Source organism: Cyprinodon tularosa, unplaced genomic scaffold (assembly GCF_016077235.1).
Source record: "Cyprinodon tularosa strain WSP-4 unplaced genomic scaffold, ASM1607723v1 ctg84, whole genome shotgun sequence".
Lineage (NCBI taxonomy): Eukaryota > Metazoa > Chordata > Actinopteri > Cyprinodontiformes > Cyprinodontidae > Cyprinodon > Cyprinodon tularosa.
In genome coordinates this window covers 2,840,451-2,867,818 of record NW_024039607.1, presented here as the reverse complement: position 1 = coordinate 2,867,818, position 27,368 = coordinate 2,840,451, and the positions used below count along the sequence as shown (strand labels likewise).

At 37.3% G+C, this 27,368-nt stretch overlaps 1 protein-coding gene across 2 annotated transcripts in view; it reads right to left on the bottom strand.

Annotated features, from left to right (window-relative positions):
• polr3a (polymerase (RNA) III (DNA directed) polypeptide A) overlaps positions 1-27,368 on the bottom strand; it is a 44,161-nt gene that overhangs the window by 14,351 nt on the left and 2,442 nt on the right. For both annotated transcript variants that reach the window (XM_038272729.1, XM_038272730.1), the window contains exons 3-20: positions 27,101-27,238; positions 26,347-26,673; positions 25,999-26,238; positions 22,812-22,974; positions 21,616-21,752; positions 21,423-21,526; positions 21,194-21,335; positions 18,702-18,842; positions 15,607-15,676; positions 15,339-15,466; positions 15,123-15,261; positions 13,202-13,366; positions 12,618-12,790; positions 9,608-9,719; positions 6,197-6,315; positions 4,265-4,402; positions 3,832-4,002; positions 1,722-1,835 (exon numbers count right to left, since the gene is read on the bottom strand). In XM_038272729.1, coding sequence (XP_038128657.1) covers positions 1,722-1,835; positions 3,832-4,002; positions 4,265-4,402; positions 6,197-6,315; positions 9,608-9,719; positions 12,618-12,790; positions 13,202-13,366; positions 15,123-15,261; positions 15,339-15,466; positions 15,607-15,676; positions 18,702-18,842; positions 21,194-21,335; positions 21,423-21,526; positions 21,616-21,752; positions 22,812-22,974; positions 25,999-26,238; positions 26,347-26,673; positions 27,101-27,238 — 2,721 coding nt within the window. The remainder of the gene's footprint in view (positions 1-1,721; positions 1,836-3,831; positions 4,003-4,264; positions 4,403-6,196; positions 6,316-9,607; positions 9,720-12,617; positions 12,791-13,201; positions 13,367-15,122; positions 15,262-15,338; positions 15,467-15,606; positions 15,677-18,701; positions 18,843-21,193; positions 21,336-21,422; positions 21,527-21,615; positions 21,753-22,811; positions 22,975-25,998; positions 26,239-26,346; positions 26,674-27,100; positions 27,239-27,368) is intronic.

The following is a 27,368-nucleotide window of genomic DNA, read 5'->3' as shown; positions in this document are numbered from 1 at the left end:
ATTCGTTTGTTATTGACATTTTATAAAATTCCAAGGCCAGGTTTTTCTCTTGTCTTTCACTTACCTTGTTTTCCACTAGGAGGCGCCTCGCCTATTTAAGAAGAAATGTGTATTTACAGATATAGCGTGAAATAGCACCTGTGATCTGCTTGTGTCGCTGAGACGTCTCCTCATATTGTGATCCTTGGGCGAATGCTTCCTTAAGCTTCGGCTGTGAGAATTTCTTTCTAGTGCTTCCTGTATTTTCATCCCTTGTTTGTTTTGATCGGAGTGGTTGTAATTTCCCGTGTTCTTGTTCATGATTTTTCTTCAGGTGGTAAAAGAGGCCGGAAGTATTTGCATCAGCCGCTGGAACGGCTTTGCTGCACAGTTTACATATCGGCTGCGTTTGTTCTTTATCAGATGGCTGAAATCCGAAATATAACCAAACAACCGAGCTGCCTCCCCTTTTGGGCAAAAGTGGTGTTTGTTGTGTCTGTGACCCTGCAACCGTTTCGGACTCTGTAACCGCTGCTGTGGTAACATCTTCTTGGGTGTCCATCATTCATTTTTTTTCAAGCCAGAAAGAAATTTCGCGGGCTCTCTCCGTCAGTAATGTCGCAAACGTATGGTGCAAAGCCGCGTGACTTAAGCGGTGTAGTGTGGCAAAACCACGTTCTCTACACATTATCTTTTTATTCTCTTTTTTTTCGTTATATACACTTAGAGTTTGCATAGCAAAAACGCAAAATGTTATATTAACAAATTATATTAAAATGTATATTAGCAGTAATAATAATAATAAAAAAGTTTATCACGATAGAAAAAATAGAGGAGAAAGGTCACGATAGACATGTTTCTCTCGTCCTCACGATATATATCGCCATATCGCCCAGCTCTAGTCTCTAGTCTCCTTTTTCCTCTAAATCAAAACAACTCTCTTACATTACAAACTAGCAGCCAGACTAAAAAATGCTGCTTGTTTATATAATTATATATGTACATATATTTAGATAGCTTTTACAGCAATAATCTAACTGTAACTGTTTTTGCTTGTTAAGGTATAACACTGCAGCTTCAGAAAGGTATTTTTGTTCTGGTTCAGTATGCTCTTTCTAAGATATAAAATTAGCATTAGTAAGTTTTATCCATTTTCTAGTTCAAATTTCTGTTTTTGTGACCATATTAAAGCAGTTAGCTGTTATAACACATCTACATGTTACACCACCTAAATGTTTGATTTTACAAGTAAAAGATAATCGTTTTGTCCCTCCTGGATGTGAAACTAAGGAATAAGCTATTTTCCAGATGGAAGATATGCTACGTTTTTACAAAAACAAAGTGTGAAAAAGTCTGTATTAATGTTGGAAGTCCTTAAACTGACTACGGCATCCTTGCAATCGTTGTTGCAGCAATCTGTCAGCTGTATAATACAGCTGATTGAAGGACATCCACTGAAAGTAGTTCTTTTTGCTGCCAGAAATGTTAAATCAATAATATTGATTCCAAGATTCCCGTTATTTATGCAATTATTGCTTTTATAAAACAGAGTCATTTCAAAAAGTAAGTGTAAAGTAACAGTTGGCTACCAGTTAGCAAGCCTGCTGTAGCTTTAACGTCTGTAACTCAGTCAAATATATCATAGTACCGTCCTGGTTATGCATTTATTAGCAGAAAATAAATACATAATAAAACAGATATACCACAATGATTTTAAACTGACATTTTTTTTTTTATTTTACCTCCAAGAAGCTATCTCTGCAGCACATGAAGTCAGCCCTTTTCATGATGTTATCAGCAGTGAGGATGAGCTCGTTCTGACTAAGGGCAGGCTCATTTGGGCATGTGTAGACCGCCTGGGGAGAACAAAGAATCAGAAGCAGTCATTCATACAATCAGTCACTCGCAGAAAGGCGGTGACAGCTCAGAACGAGTGATTCAAATGAATTTTTAAATTACTGTGAACATGAGTAGAAACACTGACTGATGAGTCACATTGAGAACGTAAGATCCACATGGAAAATCAACTGTGCCAAGTTTTCACGTTTTCTGATTTGTTTTTTGGCAATTATGAATACTAGTATGATAACAAGAGATTCTATATCATGCAACCTGTCAGATTATTACAAAAACCGACAACAAGGAGACCTGTAAATATTGGAACTGACGGGAAAACAGAAAAAAATCCTATTATATTTAGAGATTGAAAAAATATTGTGAGTACAAGGAGTTGAACATAGAACATTTAATAGCCTGGGTGCCAGTCCGAACTTAGTCCCGCCCACAAGGTTTGAGTTCGGGGAAGTTCGGTCTGGCTCTGCTCCATAGTAGCGCGAGTATTAAAGCCCACTGTCAGGCGATCCAATCAAATTGTCAGGGCGGGCTTTATACGATGATGGACAGATGATCAAGAGTAACGTTATCAACCACGTGACCAAAGCGCGCTTGGGTGACAACAATAACGGCTGCCGCTGGAGAGTTTGGGTGAGTAGATTCTGCTATTAGGTCTGTTCTAGAAGATATCGACAGCAAATTAATTTTAAAAGAGGAACAGAGAAACGCGATCAAGTCTCATCTTCTTATTCTAGGCGTGAAACTGCACGCTTTGATTTTTGTGGACAACAACTATGCCTCGTTTAAGATACATCACGCACTCCGTTGCTCTTATTGGTTGTAGATCTATCCAATTGAGTGCAGAGGCATTTTTTTTTCCTGGTCCGTTCAAAACACGCCCCATAATCACAGCTCTATGGAGCAGTATCAGACTCATATTCTGACTAGAATTGAGTCGGACTACGTCAGGCTAAACATTTAAAGCACTGGGTGTTAAATTTAAAAATGTTTATATCTTAGTACCCTTGATATGAAAAAGATGATCAATGTTACGTCCAACTGAATGTAAAAATTCTATTGTTAATAAACAAATTCAATGACTATTGCTGATATCTTTAGGATTTCTTAAAAAGAGAACTTCTGATTTCACAGCCTACACCACAACATGCGTTAGAGAAAAAAAAAGAAAAAAGAAAAGCATTAAAAAACAACACCGGGCATTCGCCAAATAAGAATGTCCACCAAAATTGGTGTAAACTTCAGTTTCTGCACAGCAGTTAAAGTGAACCTTAGAACATTATAGACCATATTCAAGAAAGCACTCATTCATGAAATGAGAAAGAAGGAAAATACAGTGATCCAAACAATTATGCAGCAATTCATGAAGAAAGCCTTATTCTTTTAAAAAGTAGTTTGGGTTAAAGCAACTTCTGACAAAATCCAACTAAGAATTATTTCAGCCTTATTCCTGTTAACATTTTGAACCAAACCACCAGCTGGAAAATAAGATTTTGTCTTTCTAATTAACTCAACACTGGGCCTGTTAATTTAACCAAATGACACTGGAATGAATAATGACTTTCTAGATTAAAGAAGACTCCCATTGGGATGTGGTATTAACACTTTTCTTTCATTGAGTCAAAATGTTTGAAAATCATAAGCTGAAACCTGATGTCGTTTATTAAGAAAAAGCAGACACGAACAAGAGGAGGCACAGTGTTTTTCTAAAAAAAACACTTACAGCTCATTTAAACAATTCTTTATTTCTCTTTCAAAGCAATTTTATATATATATATATATATATATATATATATATATATATATATATATATATATATATATATATATATATATATATATATATATATATATATATATATAAATAACTGGAATCTAGTAAAACATGCAAACAGTGTTTTGGTGGCCTGCAAATGTGCATATGTGTTAAGGAGAAAAAAAAAAAACCCCAAAGAAAACATGATGCTTAATGGGCCAACAATCTCTGGTCTTTTTGCTCACCCTAATATTGTCCAGAACTCTCTTAAACTCCAGAGGCTCATCCTTTCCTTCCATTGCAGCTGGATCCAGGCCATCACCACCATAAATGAATTGGATGATGTCTCCTGTGGAGCTGCGCACGGTCAGGTCATACTGAGAGCATAGATCCTCAAGGGACTTCACCAAACGCCTCTATTAAAACAGATGTTCAGCAAGTTACCAAAAGCAAGCTAGCACATTGATGGATCATTACTTCCTTTTCATCTACAAAAAAAGTACAACAAATAACTTTTTGTTATTTGTTATGTACTTTTTGCCAGGGCTATGATGTGGTGAAAAAAAAGATGTATACATTATGCAGACATAAGCTTTTAGTTATTTATGAGCCACCTAACATCTGTAGAGTGATAAACATACCCCCTGGAAGAAGAGTGGATGCTTCCATTAGTATTACCTGCATGTATCCAGTCTCTGCAGTTTTGACTGCAGTATCTACCAGACCCTCTCGACCGGCCATGGTATGAAAGAAGAACTCAGTGGGTGTCAGACCAGAATAGAAGCTGTCGGCCACAAAACCTTTAGCAGCAGGCAGCTGGGAAAAGATTATCATCGAATCATTTAACATGTCTCTAAGTATTCTGGAAATGTCCATGAGGATGTTGATGTTACCCTGCTTTTCTCTTATTTTCTCCTACAGTTTATTTCTTTATCAATTAAGAAATAAGAACAGAGAAAAACCTATAATATGTTAGATAAGCTGGTATAACATCAACGACTGATAACAGGTCCATCTAAGACCAGAATGATGCATCACAGAAACAACCAAGCTATAGTACCTCATTCACCATTTAAGTTCTCCTATTTATTTACAATAAACTAATGATGCTGTCAGTAATATTTCTGATGCATTTAGTTTCCCTGTGTTTGCTGTATAAGTTTGTACTTGTGTATGTTTGTTTAATTTCATTGTATTATGTAAAAAAGCTATATTTTTTCCATGTTAGGAATAAAGGTTAATCTACCACCATTATTTAAAGGGTCCAGAAGGAATGTGATTGTTCCTTACTCAATCTGCTCACTCTTTTTTTTTTCTTTTAAGTAAATATTCACTGTAAAAAAAAAAAAAAAATGCAGTATTTACATTGTATAATTTGAATGTGTATGTTTTGCTTTTATGTTGATTCTACCAAGATAGGGAATTGGAGACGCTTAGGCTCCATTTACGCTACCAACCAGCGTGGAGCTTGGCTCAAGTCACCATGCTGAGCTTGGTTCCTTACAACCCTTTACACGCCACTATAGCATGGTTCCTCGCCTCCTAGTGGCGATCTACGGTAGTACTGCTCTCTGGAGCTAAATAAATCAACATGGCGAAGAGTCAGGCGAAGAAGGCAGCCTTTGCTGAATATACTTGGCAGTCGTTTTTTTGGGAGGTGGATACGACAAACGATAGTCTAATCAGGGCTTACAGATGCAGGAAACAATGACAGGAGTTGAGGTTCATCACACTGCTTAGCAGAATCATCACTGGAAATCATGTGGCATGGTAGCGAAGTTCGTATTTTTTATGAATTTCTGAAATGTCATGATGATAGAGGCTGACCGTAATGAGATGATGCGGTCTGCTAATGCAGTGTTTGTTGTCCGAGAACTGAACCAGAAGTGAATTGCGCCGAGCTCTACTGATGAACTAGTACCATGTTAGCACAGTTCAGTTGTGTCTGGCGCGGTCCGGTTCAGTTGTGTGTGCCATCTAAACTCAACAGTTATCTCGGTTACCATGCTCGGACCGATCTCGGTACAGTTTCAAAAGGGTAGTGTAAATGGGGCTTTTGCTTCTAATATGCAGACCAACATGTATCTAATAAGGGAGTAACTATGCTTTCTAGTCATTGCTTTGTATAATTCACATGTATATTTCACTAATGCACCAATCTATTTTGTGAAGCACTTTTCCAGGTATCGTCCTGGTAATAAAGTCTGAGCTTTTGCATTGAACCCCAAACATAACAGGGGCTGCTTTCATCTTGGTACTCTGAAGCTACACTTGAGATTCATATTTTGAAGATGGAAAGAAAGTTCTCCAGATTTGTTGGTTGAGTCGCAAAAACAATAGGCTACAGGGCATTAAAGAGACTGCCACTCTGCAAGTGTTTTTTTTTTAGCAATATGTTAGTATTTATAGAAAAACTAAATGCTGAAAGTATGGAAATAAAGAGAATGGAGGCATCAGTCATTTGATCAGTTCTTGTTCATTATCTAAATGTTTAAAATCACTGTTTTATTAATGAGGATACTTTTATTTTGTTTAAAGGTTGGTTAAAAGGCAGTTACAGGCCCACTTTAAATGTTAATTACGAGACGAGAGAATTGAGAAAGACCTTACTTTGGAGTGTTTTTCAAAGTGAGGCAAGGATCGGTTTTCAAAACCATCCGGGACTCGAGAGCCACTGATAGCCTGCTGACCCACACACGCAATCATCTGGGAGATGTTGATGAAGGATCCTGAGAAGAAGAAAAAAGGAAAAGAATTGGGTAGTAAACAGAACATTTGAGAATGAAAACATAATAAAATATCTATAAATATGCACAAGAAATTGCATTTATTCAGTTTCAAATTTGATACCCACAGTATAAATTTCTTTTTTGTTTCTTTTTTTCTTTTTCAGTTGTGAACATTTTTCTTATCCAATATTCATATTTGTACAGCAATTTTAATATAGACTGCAGTGTCTTGATATTACAAAGAGACAGCCACTAAATAAATCATCATGATAAAAAGCTTGAATTGTATGCATTTTCTAGATTGGTAGGGATCTTGTTTACAAAGAAATAAAGTTTAGATTTATGGAAAAAAGCAGAAACAGAAATACATTCTATTAATACCAGTCAGCTTTTTTTTTTTTATCTGTAGCCTAGGGTCAAGCAACATGGACCAAAAATGATATCTTAATATTTTTAACCTGTATGGACCATATTCTATTTTTATCACAATGTTTTTTCTTTAAGTCATTTCTTAACATCTCTGAATCAAACCTTTGTCCCAAATGTCACAAAGACAGACTTTTTTATAAACAGTTATGGATAAACATGAGAAATGTCTTTAAAAAAAAACCTGCCTGCACATGTAAGCATATAACAATAATGCAATTAATCTCATGATATAAAGGATAAAGTCTCTCCTTGTATCTAGTTTGAAAAAATCTAAACATTTTATAAATCTCTATATTCCAGCCCTAATATAATCCTTTTTTTTAAATACTTAAACTATTGAGCTTTGCATTTTACTACACAAACAAAAATTTTATGTAATTAGAGGACTACTGAACATTTGGTTATAAATCCACATATATAAAATATATGTGGGGAACCTAAAGGTTCAATCCTACAGCAACGTCTATGCTATTTCTATAATATTATATTTACATGTAATATTTTACATTATTCCCATACACAAGTTATTATTGATCCTAAATGCTAAAATCATGCTGGATTGAAAGAGTACAAAATATTGCATTTTTTGATGTAATGATGGATGACAACCTATCCTGGGAGCCGCCAAATATAAAAGTTATTATGAATTAGGCGATAAAATTGATGCAAAATAAAAATGCAGTAAAGCAGATGAAGATAAAAACATACTAAAAGCAGGTTGTAAAAACAAATAAAACAGTTGGACCCAAGCTTTCAGCAAATAATATCTCAGTTAACAGTTTAATGTCAAAAATCAAAGTTTGTTCTTAACAAATGGGTTTTTTAACTTTGACTTAAAAGAACTCGGGCTTTCAGCACTTTTACTGTCTGCAGGAAAATTGTTCCAGATAAGTGGAGCATAGGAACTAAATGCTGCGTCTCCATGTTTGTTAGTTCTGGGTAAACAAAGTAAGCTGAATTAGAAGACCTGGATTTTAAAGTCTATACACTGAGCTACAGGGAGCCAGTGGAAGGACTTCAGAAGTGGGCTGATGTTCTACTTTTTTGGTTCTGGTGAGAACACGGGCAGCAGAGTCTGATGGACTTTTAAGGCAAGCCCATAAAGACACTAAAGATATCCTGGAAATGTTCTTCAGCTGATAAAAGGCTGACATAGTAACTGGCTTTATGTGCCTCTGAAGGTTCAGGTCTGATTTCATCATGACACCAAGATTTCAGCCATTAATCAGTGATTTCTAGCTGCAGTAGCTGGGGTTGGGGATTTTATAAACATAGCTTCTGCTCTAAGCGCTTTTAAAATCATTTTAATGTATCCCTCTTTCTCTATTGGATTATTAATGTGAATATTGATTATGAAATTATCAGATTTAAAAAAATTAACAATTTATCCCACAAAACAGTCCACCTAATGCAACAGAAGCTCATTACTGTCGTCTGACTAGGATGTGTTATTTTATGTCCAAAAGGTACCTTCAGACCTAGAAAAGTTTTCTCGTTTGGTTTGTAAATTGTCAGGTTATTCATTGTGTTAAAGCAAAACAAGATCACTCTATGTAATTGTACTGAGCGGTAATAAATATTTTGGCTGAGGTGAGGGTTTCAATTTTCTGAACTTGTGATCTGATCACTTTCAAACAATTTCCTAATGCTGTCTAAAAGCCTCCAGGACTAAAGCAGCTCATGCAGACCATGTTGTCTCCAGCTAACTAAATCAGCAGCCACACTTAGATGTTGCATCATTACTAGCAGCAGCTTTCCAGGCCAATGTAATCAGATAGAATGGGGTGAAAAGTTGGGGTCATCTGAAATAAAAAGGAATAAGACCAATACTAAACCATAAGTGCTGGAAGTTAGACAAAGTAAAGACAAGGACTTCCAAAATGTCATAATAACTGTGGTAGAAGCAGCTTTCTATCTGAAATATGCAAAATAAATTAATAAATTATACATATTATATATATATATATATATATATATATATATATATATATATATATATATATATATATATATCCTTACAACTGTACAACTGAACAGGGACAGTTATTTGATGATCTGATGAGTCTTAAACACTTTTAGATTTAAGGCAACATTTCATCAAAGTACATTACACACAAACATAAGACAATGACAGGACAATGTTTGGGTGGTTTTTCGTGAAAAAGCTCTAATTAGAATAGAGATGTTTCAGAGTAGCTGGTACTTATAACAACTTTCAACTGCAGTGAGCAAGTAGTGAAGGTTGGTTTCATTGGAAGGATCTTAGAATTATGTGGTCAGAAAACCAACCTTGAATTCTCTTAATACCCAAAATGTGTATAAAAACTAAGGTTTAACCAGAAAAGACTATGATCCCAAACCAGGCAGAAATTCTTAAAACTGTCTGAAAAGGGAAAGACACAAAATGGTGCAGTGGCCCAGACAAAACATAGAACACACCCTAAAAAGAGAAGTTCAAATCTCTGAAAAGGTTATTCAGAAAAAGAAAACTGCAAACCAATGCTTCTAAAGGTGGTTCTACAAAACATTTATTAATGAAGAATCCTACGTTTCCCTCATCACAGCATGATTAATCAGGAAAACATTTTCTCTGATGATTGTATCCTTGAGGAATTGGTACCAGGACCCCCCCTAGATAATAATGTTTATCCTCACAACTGCATCCACAGTATGGTTTTCAGCTGGTCAGCTATGATAAGAGAAAAAGTTTTATGCTCCCTCCATCTCAGCCTTCACACCCTCCTTTCTTCCTTTTTTTATTAACCCTTTTTGTGTTTCTTTCAGTGATAACTACCAATTAAGAACATCTTATATGTCCAATATGTCAGAGGGCTAATCTTAAAATAGTTTTTAGCAGGCTTACCTTTGGAACCACACAGAGCCATAATGAGGGGGCTGTTGCTCTTATCCAGCTCCCTGAGACAGGCACTGCCAGCTCGGTCTCTGATCACAGAGAGCTCTCTCAAAATGAGAGCCTATTGAAAAAGCAAATAAAATAAACATGTTGGTGGACAACACAAACCGTTTCACCTTAACATGCAAGCAAAACTTTCAACTTAACTTTTATCTTTTTTATGATGAAGGTACACCAATTTACTTTTTATAACATAAGTTGCTCAATAAAAAAAGACAAAATAATCTAATAGTCTATGCTTCACTATGAGCAACGTTTATTGATCGTCTCCCCTGAGACAACTATAATTCCACTAATTATTAGGAGCACATCAACCGTTTGGGTGGAAACTTAAAAAATAAAAGGGTAGATGAATAAACTCAGGCCTCTTTTTGCAGTTAATGTCTATAATTTGAACTTCTATACAATCAATAAGTCTACTTCACATGAAAATAGCTTTCAAACAGTCACAGGATTCTGATTGCCTTCTTCAGAGGTTAAAAACCTTGTTTTTATTACGGTAGTATAGAAAACTACAAATCCTTCTGGAACCACGTTATTAAAAGAACAGGAACATATTTTTTGGATATAAGGTCCCAGAGACCACAGTGTTATGTATCTGGGTTTGACTAACAGTGAACTATTAAAAATAAATTACATATGCCTATTTAACTGTCAATAAGGGCTTTTAAAAAGTGCATCGCTAAAGGTTTTTTTACTCTTGAAAAAATAGAAAGGAGAAACTCTGAGTACAATAAAGGTAAAAATATATCACTAGCGGAATTTACTCGCTTTCTCAACAAAGACAACCTGATTGGAGTCATAAGCATCTTAAATTAGCAGGAAGCACAATCAGCATCACTACCATGATCCACTTTGGAAATCAGTCTCCCAGGGTTTCCAGGAGATTTTGCATTCCCCAAGCTAAACTATGCAAATTGCTGGAGACAAACATTCGCTGATGCTGACTGCTTCATAAATGATGTAATTTAATATTTTAAAAGGACAGATAAAAAAGTATATAGAGCAACCTTGCTGTAATAAAATCAGCCTCATTGCTATTTGTTGCAGTTAAAAAGTTTAAACCTAAATAAACAGACAGGCCCTGTGTATAGTTCAATGTATTTTCTAAAAGTTTCATAAATGTTTTCCTGATCACTGTTTTTTTTTTTTTTTTTTTTTTTTTTTTATTAAGACCCGTTCAGTCATATTTCTTATTTAATAAAAAGATGCTATAATCTAGCGACGCAGACTTTCTTTTTTGTAATCTTTAAAAAGATGTTGACAACGGAGCCAACAACGTTGACCTTTAGGGTGCAGCAAATTCAGGCTGAACAGAAAGAGTCTCAACGCATTAGCAAAGCCATCCAATGACATGTGTCCAATTTCAACATCTGATGAATGAGACAAATAATGTTGCACATAGATTGTGTGGAAAGAGTGATGGTTACAATCAGCAGCGAGTCACACAGCTTAAACATAGAGTCAGAGCTTTCCTGTTTAATACATTTTTAAAGCACCAATTCACACCACGTCATCTTAAGGCACTTAAGTCAAATTGGCTAAGAATTTCTATAAAAGGAAACCCAGCTGATTGCATTAAGTCGTTGACTTTGCAGGATTCACTACTCCTGGATGAGCAGTAGATGTTCACTTGTATTGGCTGTGTTTCCATTCAACTGATATTCAAACTTTAAGCGAATTTTTAAAAGTTTGAAAGAAAAAAAAAGAAATGCAGATTTGCTGCATCTCCATTTGGTGTGATGCGAATTAACCAAGCACCACAAAGAGTATTTCAGTTCTACATCATCATCCAAATTACACCATTATGCAAGGCTGTAGTAAAGAGGAAGTAGAGGCTGCAATCTGGCACAGACAGCAGATCAGAAATGCAGGAATGTTTTAATGAAAGTGTTGCTATGGGGGGAGCTGTTCTGACGTCAGATAGTTTTGTCTATGTTGCCATGTCTACCCCCATAATAGGAACATTCAGGAAGACACAGAGAGCAGGAACAGCTGATCAGTCATGTGAGTAAAAGTTTGGTTCTCACTAGGGATGCAACCGATCCAACTTTTTCACCTTCGATACGATACTGATATCTGAAGTTTAATGTCGACCGATCCGATACCAAAAACAGCACTGAATTATTACCTAAAAAATGGTTTTAATATGTGAAAAAAAAAATGGGATAATTCTTCTGTACATATGATTTGACTTCCCTTTTCTTAATTTGCTCAACATGTAAAAGAAAGTGTCATTAACAAGAATCATCTCTGTGATTTTTTTGGCCTGTATATTGTTACAGGGAAATTTGTCACTTCTTTCCTCTGCTTCCATCAAATTTATCTGCTTCCTGCCGCTTCCTTTTTGTTTGCAGAGTCCGATAATCTCAGCATGTTCCTTGTTATGAAACTTCTGGAGGTGTTTCATTAGTTGGTGGTGTTATAGTTTTATTTAACACTGCCCCTCGGAACATTTCTCCCACAAATATTGCATGCCATTGGGCTAGTAGGCTGAGAGAGTATGAAAAACGTCCACACCGCAGATTCCTTCGCTCGCTCCATCATAAAGACAAATATAGCCGTATTGTGTTGTTGCGCTGGCGCATGACGGCAGAGCATAGAGTTAGAATGAATAGATCGACCCCTATATCGAGTCAATTGTCAGCGATACCGATCTAGTTTTTTCCCCTTATATCTGGACCGATACCAATAAAAATATAGGATCGGTGCATCCCTAGTTCTGACATAACTGATTATAAAAAGTGTTTCCACAAAAGCCAAAAAAACACCTCAAGTGAGTATAAAAACTTTTTTGCAAATAAAATAAAAAAAAAATATAAAACATTTCTATAAGAGGCTAGTACTAAAGCACAGTATTAATACTTTATATTTACTGCTGAAAACCAGAAAACAGAGTCCCTGCAATTATTCATCATCAGAGCGGTAGTGAGGCAGCGTCCAGGTGACATGAGCATACCTCCAGAGTCTCCTCTGCTGTGCAGCCTGGCTGCTGCTGCAGCTTTCCTGTCTGCAGAGCTTCAATGTATTCGTCACACTTCTTGTAGCCGTCATCCAGCAGGTCCTGTTTGGCTTTCAGCAGACCTGTACCAGGAGTCACATCACCGATTCCGATAGAGAAACCTCTGTTGGCTGAAAACGGAAGGGGAAAAAAAAGAAAACTGCAAACTTACATTTAATTACATTATAGGAGCATCTTAATGAAGTTGAATATATTGTAAAGGCTGATGTATTGCAATAATTCAATACAAAAGGTGAATCTCAAGTATCGTTGTCAACCTTCAATAAGTCCAACATAAATGTATGATGGACTTGTACTGGTGCATTTTTTTTCTCTCTCTTCAGTGTCCCTTTAGGGGGTCAGTAATAAAGTCGTATAGTGAGTTGAAAAATATTATTTCTTTTTAAAGAAATCTACCAAACAAGCAGAGCAATTGAAGATGGATTACTGATGAGATTAACATGCCAGAATGTGCAACAAGTGTTTCTATCATTTTAGAAAAGCAAATTTTAGAGACTGCTTAGACACTGTGGACTACTTACAGAGATACACTGGAGCGAGTCTTGCCAGGCGGGACATGGCGTTAGCCGCTTCCAGCTGGCCCCAGTCTCTCAGCAAGATGTAGAAAATATTGTTCTTTGAGCCGGATCCCAAGGTGCCTTTATCCATGCTTCCACACATCAGCTCACTGTTGTGTATCACTACAACTGAGGTGTGGAACAAACAACAAATAGGTATAGAGATAGAGCGATTAGATCCAGAATAGAAACACAGACAAATTCAATAAAATGGAGGCTGTTGCCCCATGACAGCCAACACTGATAAAGTGATGTTAATTAAATATGAAACAAAACATTTTTTTCCTAAAGAATTAGCAACGCATTAAAAGATCTTTTGAAGAAAAAAAGGAAGAGAGACTTCCAAAAACGTTGATTTTTCGTTTTTTATTTCTAAACTTAAATGTCATTTTTGGGGGGATTTTATATGATCAATAAAAATAAAAAGAAGAAAAAAACAACAAACATTTTAATTTGAAAGAAAGTGATATTTTAAATTTTGTAAAAAAAAAATACGTATTTAAAATCTAAACTAATCTTGTGTGTAGTTAAATTTATATAATATCAAATTCAATGCAACCGGCGCCGTTAGTGATCCATGAGGACAAATCAGACATTTTCCAGTTATTCAGGAGCATCAAAGATCCATAAGGATTAGTAGAATCCAACAAAGATATGGGTCTACTTTGGGTCTCCTCCCAGATAAAAGGAAAACCCTCAAAGGGAAGCAAATATGGATTCCTTTCTGCAGTTTGCCATGTAAAGGACATGGCTGCGTTCACACAGCAGCCTTGAGTGACCCAAATCCAATTTTTTTTGCCCACATGTGACCTGTATCCGATCTTTTTTTATGACAGTCTGAACAATACAGATCTGATTTCTCCACTTGGCTATGTGGTCGACACGTATCTTATCTTTTCAAATGTGACCTGTGTCTGAAGAGCCAGGTCTCATCCATCTGACCTGAACGTCATTAATACCCATCAAAGGTCCCTGTTCTGTCTTGCTACAAATAAGCAGTAAGAAAAACGTTTATGGACCTTGAAAAGATTTTGTTGAACCCCCAGAAGGGCCTCGCTGGGGCATTACAAACATGGCGACGCTGGAAGACTCGCCTCTCAATACTGCAATTGACTCGGTTTTTAGCTAAAAAAGCGACAACTTCTCGGTTAAAAAAGGAGCAAAGCAAAGCAGTTTGTGCATTTGTTCCCGCTGCAACGACTGGCTTAGGGCAGATTATGGAAGGCGGGTACTAGCTGGCACGTCACCCAATCAGCTAAAAGTACTGTACTAAAAAGTCCCACCTTTTCACGGATAGAATGAACGGCAGCCATCCCAAATTGATAACGTAGAACTCAACTCTGTTCTACACATATCAATCTATGCAGTTCACAGAGGAGATAACACACAAGTTGCATATACGTGGAAATATGAACACATATGCGAAAGAATAGGATTTCACAAAAAAAAAGAAAAATGGAATTGAGCATTAATGCCTGCAGTGTGAACGTAGCCTTAGAGGAAGATGCTCAGGTCAAATGAAAATAATCAGCATGACAACATCACAGTGCTGGATCATGGTGGTGGTGTCATGCTATGGGGTTGATTCTCTTCATTGCTGAGTGGAAGATGGAATAAAGACTTAAAGTGGATGTTTGCAGAAGCTTTCCATTCAATTAGACTATTTTTAGCCTGTGAAAGCTTATGAAAAGAAAATGTCAAAACGCTATAAGAGCAGACAATGGGTTACGACAAATTATTCACTAATGAGGCTTGCATAAATCTATCCCAATTATGAGCTACTTGGTGTTGACTGTTTACACAACAGCCCAGTGTGATTAGGTTCTGTGAATAAAAAGCAATAATTTAATCAAAGTAAAATTCTGGCTTTTCAAGTTAAACTTACATGAGTCGTTGTGACAGAGATCCTCTCCTTTCCCGCAGTATTGTTTCCCTTTGGTCCGCAAGTTTGCATTGACAGGACAATCCTTGCTTGGCTTCAAAATGACACTGAAGATCTGTTTTCCTGTCCACAGAGCCATTGGCTGATGGGAATAATACAGAATGTTAGCAGCTAAAGGAAAGCGGAGTTGCATGACAAGGATCCCTATAGGGGTAATACCTTTATAATAGCAGGGCGAGGGAGAGAGATCCGGATTTTTTCATCTTTTCCTACAAGCATTGATGCAACTATCTGGCAGGCTTTTGATCTGTCAAAAAAGGTGTCCTTCAGCGTCAACAGGTATGCACCTTAAAGGCAAAAATATTTTGTAAGGTCAGTGGAGGTGAAAAATAGTTCCTCGATCAGTTTTTTTTTTGCATTTGAGGCATTTAAAGATTCGAATCAGACAAAAACACAACACCAGTAACTTTTTATTCTCCATACAAACCTGTTAAAAAGTCCTGAATTGCAGCAATCAGGGGTTCCCCGTTTCTTGGTGTGACAAGATTAGCTTTAGTCTAAACAAGACAGGAAGAGGACATATAACTCTGTTATAAACTGGCAAGTTCACAAGAAAAGAGACTTTCTATGAGGAAATGTCTAATAGTTGCCAACTGCAAACTAAGTAGAATCTCATGGCAAAGACGTGCAGAAAACTTTCAAATAAATCACTTCTGTTGCTGAGGGTTAATTTTTCCCCACTAAAAACATTTTGAAACGATCACTGGTTCCACGATAGAACCGTTGCTTGTTTTAAAGAAAAAAAAATATTTATTTGCAGTATTTTAATATATGTGTACATTGTAAATTTAAGCAGTTTCTAGGATCTTTATTTAATATGTGACATACTTAAACCATAGGTATAATGTGACACACTAATTTTTGTCCCCAACATCAAAATGGTAGACAAGAGAACATACATTCAAGTAACGCAAATTCAATAGTGATTTAAACAAATAATTGGTTTGATAAATAATTGAATTATGGTTTATGAGATTAAAATGTTTTCCCTCGGATTAATTAATTATATCGCTTAGAAAATTCTTCGGTGTTGTAGTGTTAAGGGCCTTTAATGACAGGCTGCGGTGTGCGCTTTGCCGCTTTATACTGACTGCGACTCTGGGTGTCTCGGTCAAAATTCGAATATGCTGAACTTTGACTGCGGCGTGCGCAGAACCTCTCTTGAGCTGCACTTTGCTATATGCATGCCATGAACGTAGTGGATTTCAGAGTGCAGTGGTGTGCGAGCTAGGGATGGAACGGTTTATGAAAACCGTCCTGCTCCTTTTTCTCATAGGCGAAGCGTGTACACTCCAGACACTCCAGCCTTTTTCATTTGATTGTATTTCAAACACTGCAGAATTAACTGAGTTTTGATAATCAAGGAATTGAAAAATGTCATTTTATCTTGAGTTAATTTCAAACAAAGGGGCCTAAGTCTAGTTTTGATAGAGCCTATGCCTCTTTGTTAAAGATTGTTTGCCAAATAAATGAAGCACATGTTGGAACTAGCACTGTTTCCTCTCTTGCAATTCCAGAATCTCACCTACTTTTAACCTAAGACTATCACAATGATGTAGCAAATGTCAGACTGCTTTTTTCTTTCAGTTTTGACTTGACTATACAAGACATAATAGATTTTCCTTAAATCAACATATACTGAACCGGACCGAAAACCGTGACCACAAACCGTGAACCGAAACGTGGATTTTGTGAACCGTTCCACCCCTAGTGCGAGCTGTTCATGTTTAAAAGCCCATTTACCGCTATGTAATGCCAGAATGGAGGGATGCTAAAGCAGAAACATGAGTTGAGTCCAATCTCGGATTATTTACGCACTTAGATAACGACAAAATGCAGAATTCATGTGGTTATGTTTGTAAATATAAACACTAGGGCTGCAACTTAAGATTATTTTGCAAATCGATTAATCTGTTAATAATTTTTTTATTAATCGATTAACAATCGGGATAGCCCAAGGTTCCTTAAAGAGGATTTTTTATGAAATTAAAACAAATCAAACTAAAACTTTTCCACTTGAGGAGCTCTAGACAGAGCATATTGAAAGACAAAAGTTTTCAAATTACTGCTCTGAGTGGGTCGCTCTGTCAGCTAAAGGCATGTTTTAAAGGCATGTCTCTAAACTCAGTTAACGAATAATCGATTACTATATTAGTTAACCATTATTTTAATAATAGATTAATCAGGATTTAATATTTCAGCCCTAATAACCACTCAATTCACATTAAACACTAAATAGCTCCTATTTAACCTCCTGTTTAAAGACACTGCTAGCAGCACAAGGTCTCTGGCACTATTGAATGCCAGAGAAAAATAAAAACAAAAAGCTACATTAAAATCTAACTCCACTTTATTGAAAAGTAGTTGTAAATAGTCTGACAACATGCATCCTGTCTTTTAATGATAGTTAAGCATTTCTGTACATAGAAAATCTTAATTGTTTCACATATTTATTTAATAACCTAGGTTCCCACTTTGTAAGAAGTCTTGTTTTGTTTATTCAGTCATTCAATACAGCTGCCAGAACAACTAGTTAAATTATAATAATGTACTTGTCTTTAGTTTATTATATTGTAAACTGTACATATACATATAGCCCTTATGGAAAGATCCTCTTTATACAAGATAAAACTGAGTTTAAAAAAAGAAGAAAAACTTAAATCGAATCTGCTTAGCAAATAATCGCAAGTTGATCAATTAGTTCAATCAGCTTTAGATTAGTTCATTAATCAATCTTGCAAAACTAAATGCAAATGTATTTAGTTGCCTTCAAGAAAATGGCTAAATACCTAAATAAAGAAGACTTAATATAAAGGATGTAAAAATCCGGAACCCTTTAGTTGCACCTCTGCTTAAACAGACCTGAATCAAATAATGAGGTCCTCTGTAGGAATCTGGAGAACTTGGCTTCAACAGAGGAGCTAATTAAGCCATTTGATTTAGGTGTGTTGGACCAGAGCAATGTCTTAAAGTTCCAATTATATGAGCAATATTTTCCATATGCTGCTCATGACAAAAAATGCAAAGATGGACTTAAAGACCGATTATTAATCAGTGCCAAATCTAACATGACAAGAAACACAAAAGCACAAATTATTTGATTAGATTTGATTAGAAACAAAGAAACCAAAATTGGTATTTTATAATAATGAAGGTATCGCCATTCTCACCACTCTGTTAGCTTTCTCAGTTATAAAACAGTTGAATGACCTTCAATCAGGTCTGAATGCATTAAAACAGAAATACTGTAGCTTTTCTCACCAGGATAAACAAAATCTGCACAGTGTAATAATGGATAATGTAAAACTGAGTGCTGAAAAAATCTCCTAAAATAAAATAAAATAATATCATGGTTTACTTTTGCCAGTCAACTAACCAAAAAAATCTTTAAAATAATGCAAAAGAAAATTGCTATGTCAAATTTTGTATGCTCAAAATGTTTTTCAAAGCTCTTCACACGTCATCGCCAACAACTACAGAGTAAGGGGAGATGTAGTGTTTGAACAATGCGAGGACACAAACCCCCATCAGGACCAGCGCTTCAGCTTTGGCTTCTTCAGTCTGAGGCAGATGGAGATTCATTTCATCACCGTCAAAGTCAGCGTTGTATGGGGTGCAGACGCACTCGTTAAACCGAAAAGTCCTGTGTGGTTTGACCTTAGCCTGTAAGGTTGACAGAATATTGCCCAAAAAAAATGATTAGAAAGGAAAAGAAATAAACTCAATGCTCAACCCATTGCCTGCAATAAATAAGTGAAGAAAGAAACCACTTAAGACAACACAATAACCATAATGACCCATTTTGCTCCTACATAGTCCTTTGTAAAGACTCCATGCACAATTAGTGCATCATAGAAATGATTGTTCTGGTTTGGTGGGTGAAGTAAAGTGCCAAAGCATTCATGCAAGTATATTCGTTTCTGCCTTTTGTTTACATCTATATGCAAATTAAAAAAAAAAAGTTTCAGCAGTAAATCAAAGTCTAAATTCATTGCGAGGCATAGTACAATAATTGTGCCTATCATAATGCGCAAAAAGGTAACATCAAACGGCAGATCAACTTGTCGATGTAGGAAGAAAAAAGTGAATCCTATGTTGTAAGAGATGTTAATGTTTGTTAGGAAACATGTGACAACCTAAACCTTTTTAATACTTGGAAAAAAGGGGAACCATTTAAATTATTCTCCAGATTAAAGGTTCATTAGATCCACATATTCTTAAAACAAACTAAATCTAAATATTCAAATCTGCAGACGTTGTAAAGGGCAGCTCATTGTTCATGGGATCGTATGTGAATCAGGCATAACTTTAAATCTTTTCAAATGAGTTTGCTGATCAAATAAATATGAATTTATTGTGTTTAAATTTCGATCTAATAAGACTGTACTTATTTGAAACAGAAACTGAACATTTGATTTGTTTAAGAATGTGCTGCACTAAATCTCTAAGTTTAATTTAAACCTAATAGTTTTATACGGTACAATACTAGAGCAATTTATCTGGCAAAGTGCTGAATTAAAGATGTTTGTTATGAGAACCCAAAAGCATTTTTTCCTTATAGAGTTTGTGAGAATGATTTTATGTCATGTACATCGTTTACCGTATTTTCACGACCATAAGGCGCACCGTACTAAAAGGCGCACTCTCAGTTATGCGTGCCATTTCTGTATTTAACACACACATAAGGCGCACCGGACTATAGGGCGCGTTTTTTATATACAGGTACATGTCCTCTACTACGTTTAAATACCTCTACTGCGTATTTAAAAATAGAGCGGGAGCAAAACTGAGTATGATTGTGCTTTATTCATGTATTTATTACAAAGTATTAATCAAACCCATCAAAGTCATCATCCTCTGTTTCTGAATTAAACAGCTGCGCTAAATCAGACATGCCAATTTCCCCTTCTTCGCTGTCAGAGTCACTTTCCGTGCCGCGCGGCTCCTCAGAAATAATGCCGGCTTTTGCGAAAGATTGAACAACAGAGCCAGCAGACACGTTAGTCCAAGCATCTACAATCCATCTGCAAACGGTGGCGTAACTTGCCCGGCGCTGCCTTCCACTTATCCTGAAACTGTGGTCTCCGTCTGTCATCCATCGCTCCCACGTCGCTCGCAGCCTTACTTCGAACGGCCGGTTCCCACCGATGTCGAGCGGTTGAAGTTCCTTTGTCAGACCTCCCGGGATAACGCCGAGCACAGCGTTCATTTGATTCACCTTTTTTTTCACATCGGCTGTGAGATTGGCACGCAGTCACAGATTAACAGCGATGGTGATGCGTGGAAAAAAGCACCTGGTCTCCTCACATACACCTGCCTCAGCCACGCTTTCATCATCTCCTCGTCCATCCAGCCTTTTTCATTTGCGTTAATATCATATGTCATCAGAGCGATGTGTCTGTCTCGCTGTCAGCTCCCAGATCAGCTTCTCTGATTGGTTGATGCGGCGAGTCCAGCAGCAAAACTTCAATTTTTCCATCTCGAGCAGCAGCAGCGCGTTGGCGGTGTGTCAGATGCTTAAACGCTCCCGACGCGCAGCGCCTGCTGCTCAAAACGCGCTGCTGGACCTTTTGCTGCACCTATACGCGCGTCAACCATTGACTTTGCATGTAAACTCGCTGCTTCTCCTGCACCTGCTGGGTCCGGTTCACACCGATGTCGAGTGGTTGAACAGCGAGCACAGCGTTAATTTGTTTCCTCATGTATTTCACATCAGCTGTGAGATGGGCACGCATGGAGTTACATGGTGATGAGTGGAAAAAAAACACCTGGTCTCCTTACATTCAGCCACTCTTTCATCATCTCCTCAATGAGGTGGTCTCAAAAGTCGCAGGGGAAAAAAAGACGTTTAAGTGCGCCTTATAGTCGTGAAAATACGGTATTATTTTTTTTTAAACCAAAAATAAAATAAACAAAAGACAAAACAAATTAAAATTCTCTTATGCCTAATCTTCAATGAGAAAGTTAAATGCACAAGACTTATTTTTTTTGTTTTTGTAAAAAATCAGACTTACTATGTGGGCCATGATGCTGAGTTTGTGGAGAGAAGGTTGTCGATTGAAGAGGACAATGTCTCCATCAATCAGATGTCTTTCCACCACATCACCAAATCTCAGCTCCTGAGCAATCTTCTCACGGTTTCCGTATTTCAAAAATCTGATTGAAAAAAAAAAAAGTAACTTTTTTAGCAATCTTTAATACCGGTAAGTGCTGCTTTTATTCTGAGAGATGACTCAAGTTTACCTTTTCATCTGTGCATTACTGTTCTGGATGAAGTTTGCTCCGGGGTGGACATCTGGGCCATTACGCACAAGTTTCCTCATTAGCTCCAGATTGGCCTTGTTTACCTTTAGAAGGTGTAAAAGCCGGATACAGTAACTTTAGTGCTTATATGGGCCAATTAATGAATTTCTTTCCCTTATGAAGCCTGGCTTACCTTTTCTGGATAAGTCAAGATTTTAGCCACATGAACAGGAACAGCAACCTCATCGATCCTGAGATTTGGGTCAGGAGAAATGACAGTTCTTCCAGAGAAGTCCACTCTTTTTCCTGAGAGGTTTCCTCTAAATCGACCTAAATCATAGTAAATATAAAATTTAAATCAATTGAATCAATTGTATGTAAGAAAGTAAGTAAGTAAGTAAGTAAGTAAGTAAGTAAGTAAGTAAGTAAGGAAGGAAGGAAGGAAGGAAGGATGGACGGATACATTCTCCTTTAACAAAGGATAAGTAAGGAAGGAAGGAAGGAAAAAAGGAAGGAAGGAAGGAAAAATTCTTTAACAAAGGATAAGTAAGTAAGGAAGGAAGGAAGGAGGTATAAATCCTGCTTTAACAAAGGATAAGTAAGTAAGGAAGGATAAATCCTCCTTTAGCAAAGGATAAGTAAGTAAGGAAGGAAGGATGAATCCTCCTTTAACAAAGGATAAGGAAGGAAGGAAGGAAGGAAGGAAGGAAGGAAGGAAGGAAGGAAGGAAGGAAGGAAGGAAGGAAGGAAGGAAGGAAGGAAGGAAGGAAGGAAGGAAGGAAGGATAAATCCTCCTTTAACAAAGGATAAGTAAGTAAGGAAGGAAGGATGAATCCTCCTTTAACAAAGGATAAGGAAGGAAAGAAGGATAAATCCTCCTTTAACAAAGGATAAGGAAGGAAGGAAGGAAGGAAGGAAGGAAGGAAGGATAAATCCTCCTTTAACAAAGGATAAGGAAGGAAGGAAGGAAGGAAGGAAGGAAGGAAGGAAGGAAGGAAGGAAGGAAGGAAGGAAGGAAGGAAGGATAAATCCTCCTTTAACAAAGGATAAGGAAGGAAAGAAGGATAAATCCTCCTTTAACAAAGGATAAGGAAGGAAAGAAGGATAAATCCTCCTTTAACAAAGGATAAGGAAGGAAGGAAGGAAGGAAGGAAGGAAGGAAGGAAGGAAGGAAGGAAGGAAGGAAGGAAGGAAGGAAGGAAGGAAGGAAGGAAGGAAGGAAGGAAGGAAGGAAGGAAGGAAGGAAGGAAGGAAGGAAGGAAGGAAGGAAGGAAGGAAGGAAGGAAAATTCTCCATTAACAAGGGAAAATAACATTTGCTCTTTGATCAACATCAGAAATTACTGGGGGAATTCAACTCAGGATGCAGATGTTTCTCTATTGACTCTACCTTGTTTTCCCTTCAATCTTTGCACAAAACCTCTGGTCCATTTTTTTGGTGCCATATTGAGAGGAATGCCAGAAAGTTCACTGTTGATGTAAAGGGCGCACTGAAGCTGCAGGAAGTCCCAGTCCTCCATAATCATCTGGGTTTTTGCTCCAGTCATTTTATGCTAAGAGATAAAAGTTTGATAAGGTAAAACTGTCCCAAGAGAATTTGACATTTAATTTAATCATCACATAGACAATTTGTAAGGTGGTATTTTTAAATGGAATCACAGATCATCTCCAAAGATAAAAGCAGTCAAAATGTGTTAAACATTGCCTCTGACAAAGCTTGCATTTTAATGAGCTAATACCAGGTCTCACTGAGAAGCCCTGTTGGCAAAATAAAGAAAAACATGATTTGCAGGCAATGATGTGACATTTTCAAAAAGACTATTTAAAAATCAGACGTAAGCGTTTATCTAGAGTGTCTTTTGGCTGTCTGGGTTCACTGGTTCTAGCAATCAAAGCCTGGCAGCTATCCATGAAGACTTTAGATTAAATAATAACTCATGAGGCTTAAAAAAACAATCTGCATTTTAATAACAGGAGTAGAGCAGACATTCAAATGATTAATCACAGTCTCTGATTTGCAGCCAATTATCTGACAAAGCCAACTCTATGATAAAGGAGTTGAAAGACATCTCCTGAAAAAAGGAAAAATACATATTTATGCCCTGTAAATAAAGGACAGTTTATAAGCTTAAAAATATAAGTGCTATTTGACATCAGAATACTTCGGTAGCCCTCTTTCAAGGATTCCAGAGGATACTAAAAGGAGGGAAGACTTACACTATATTGCCAAAAGTATTTGCTCACCTGCCTTGACTCACATATGAGCTTAAGTGACATCCCGTTCCTAATCCATAGGGTTCAATATGACGTCGGTCCACCCTTTGCAGCTAGAACAGCTTCAACTCTTCTGGGAAGGCTGTCCACAAGGTTTAGGAGTGTGTTTATGGGAATTTTTGACCATTCTTCCAGAAGCGCATTTGTGAGGTCGCACACTGATGTTGGACGAGAAGGCCTGGCTCTCAGTCTCCGCTCTAATTCATCCCAAAGGTGTTTTATCGGGTTGAGGTCAGGACTCTGTGCAGGCCAGTCAAGTTCATCCACACCAGACTCTGTCATCCATGTCTTTATGGACCTTGCTTTGTGCACTGGTGCACAGTCATGTTGGAAGAGGAAGGGGCCAGCTCCAAACTGTTCCCACAAAGTTGGGAGCATGGAATTGTCCAAAATGTCTTGGTATGCTGAAGCATTCAGAGTTCCTTTCACTGGAACTAAGGGGCCAAGCCCAGCTCCTGAAAAACAACCTCACACCATAATCCCCCCTCCACCAAACTTTACACTTGGCACAATGCAGTCAGACAAGTACCGTTCTCCTGGCAACCGCCAAACCCAGACCCGTCCATCAGATTGCCAGATGGAGAAGCGCGATTCGTCACTCCAGAGAACGCGTCTCCACTGCTCTAGAGTCCAGTGGCGGCGTGCTTTACACCACCGCATCCGACGCTTTGCATTGCACTTGGTGATGTATGGCTTGGATGCAGCTGCTCGACCATGGAAACCCATTCCATGAAGCTCTCTGCGCACTGTTCTTGAGCTAATCTGAAGGCCACATGAATTTTGGAGGTCTGTAGTGATTGACTCTGCAGAAAGTTGGCGACCTCTTCGCACTATGCGCGTCAGCATCCGCTGACCCCGCTCCGTCAGTTTACGTGGCCTACCACTTCGTGGCTGAGTTGCTGTCGTTCCCAAACACTTCCATTTTCTTATAATACAGCTGACAGTTGACTGTGGAATATTTAGGAGCGAGGAAATTTCACGACTGGATTTGTTGCACAGGTGGCATCCTATCACAGTTCCACGCTGGAATTCACTGAGCTCCTGAGAGCGACCCATTCTTTCACAAATGTTTGTAAAAACAGTCTGCATGCCTAGGTGCTTGAATTTATACACCTGTGGCCATGGAAGTGATTGGAACACCTGATTCCAATAATTTGGATGGGTGAGCAAATACTTTTGGCAATATAGTGTATTTCTATTAAAGAAAGCAGAGCCTCTTTGTTCATTATATTACTTATATGTTATTTTCTGAACTCAATCTCTGAAATAATCTAGGTAAACATTTGGTATTACAGTAAAACAGAGGAGTTGAACATGATTACAAACACATAGTACTGTATGCTGATCATAAAAACCAGAATGAGAAAAAATGCTGTGTGCCAGATACTGAAATCATTCCCAGTGCTGTCTTTTATTATTTTTTTCATTTTCTCTCTCTCTCTTTTTTTTTTTTTTTTTTTTCAGGAAAACCTTACCAAACTGCAGAGAAAATGACTCATTTGGCTATCCAATTGTTAATCGAAAATATAATCGACAGATTAATCAATTTACAAAATAATTGTCAGTTTCAGTCCTGATTTTACTTCATCAAACTACCAGCCTGTGACACTTGGTCAGCGAAGAGAAAATCAATTATAATAATAAAAAACAAACTCTGCATACCTCTTAAAGTTGATCGCATTTTTTTTCAAAGTGAAAAGCCAATATTTTGATGTGTTTTTGTTCAGATTTTTTATGTTCATGCATTAATGAAATTATTTTATCCAAAAGCAAATTAGGAATGATAATGATTTTCTTTTAATGCAGCTACTGTTCACAGATAATTATTTTACTTGGTCTCTAAATAAAAGGATATGGCACAAGTTTTTAGATTTTCCCTTTGAATAAACAAAAACTAGGGTACGATTATAATCCTAAAAATATGCAATATTATTTGCTGGTGTACCACATAAACTAATAAAATACTGCTTCTGTCACCTTGAAAAACACTGGGCCTGGTTCTGCTGGAGGTTTCTTCCTGTTAAACGGAAGTTTTTCCTCTCCACTGTCGCTACAAGCATGCTTAGTGTGAGGGATTGCCTTTGAGTCAATGAGTCGATGCAATCAACTGGTTTTCCTTAGATAGAATACTTTGAATCAATATGACTGTATGATCTGGTTGGATTGTAAAGTGCCTTGAGATGACGTGTTGTGAATTGACACCATATAAATTAACTGAATTGAATTTAACTTAGAGGTTTCTGATGTGATTTGTTGACAGCTTTGAAAATAACATCTCCCTGCATTGCTGTTAAAATACGGACCTTTTTGATGACATCGTTGAGAAAGATTATCTCTGTCAGCTTCATGGTGAGATCATCCTCATTGGTGCCGGACTTCAGATCGCTGACCACAGACGGCCGGATGCAGAGAGGAGGGACAAGCAGGCGGGTGATGATGAGATCTGCAGGCTTCCCAGCCTCTGGATTCATCAACAGCAGAGGGATATCTTCTGCGGGAATTCTCCGGAACAGGTTCAGAACAACCAGTGGATTTAAGTTTTCCTGGAAATCGTAAGAGAATTAAAGCAAATTAGTGTGAAATCTTGGGAAAACAGCAATAATTTAATGGTTTACAAACTGCATTTTAGTCTTATAAAAGTGCTGATTTACTTGTGCCTTCGGCAACAAAGGCTCCATTAGCTTGTTGTGCTCGATGGCTATATCAAACGACTGCAGGAAATCAGAGACGAAGGGATCGACAGCCTTTTTAGTTGTTTTATACTTCTCGTGGATTATCTTCAGCAGGCCACACTTTTTCACAGGTCCATTGAAAGCACCACAGTTCAAGCAGACTGTCCTTTTGCGACACTTATCAGAGATCTTCTTCTTCAGCCCTCGTTTTTGCAGATAGGCCAGGTTGGGTCGTTTCAAGTAATCCATGAACTGCTGCTTGTCCTCTTTGCTCAGCATTATGCTTGAACAGGTCTTGCAAATCATCTGGACACAGAAAAAATTGTCATTTTTAGAACACAAAGATGGAATCGGTCATTCAAAAAAGCATCAATAATGAGATCCAGGATAACTTACTTTGTTTAAAGTTGAATAAATATGCGTTTAAGGGTTTACTTAAAATATTTTACAGATTTAGATGAATGAAAATGCATTCAAGTTCAAGAAAAATGTCTGAAACTTCCATTTATTGTCTTGTCCTGGTTGTGGCACTCTAGTGACACCTACAGGGCGCTTATAGGAATTTCATTAAATCTCACACTTTCCTTGTATGCAGGTTAATCGCTCTTACAGATCATGGTGATCTGATATGTTTCTTGTAAATAAAAACAAGAAGTGAAATAGTCAAATTGACAAAAAGGTCTCCTCTTATTTGATAAAAGTGTAAAGGTTTGAGAACCTTACGATCACATACCTGCAAAATACCAATAATTGCTTTGAAATAGCCGATGTGAAAGCATGGCAGCTCCAGATCCAGGTAGCCATAATGCCCTAAACAATCGGCCAGATTTTTCCCACACGTCAGACATGGTCTATCTTTCTCACTGGTTCCCTGCAGAAAGTATAAAATATGTCATATAGGTTGAGCAAAAAATATCTGTCATGTTATACTTTTGCAATCACATTAGTATACTTCCAGATTCACCTGTTAGAGGAGTTCTCAGCCATTTCTGTCCAATTAT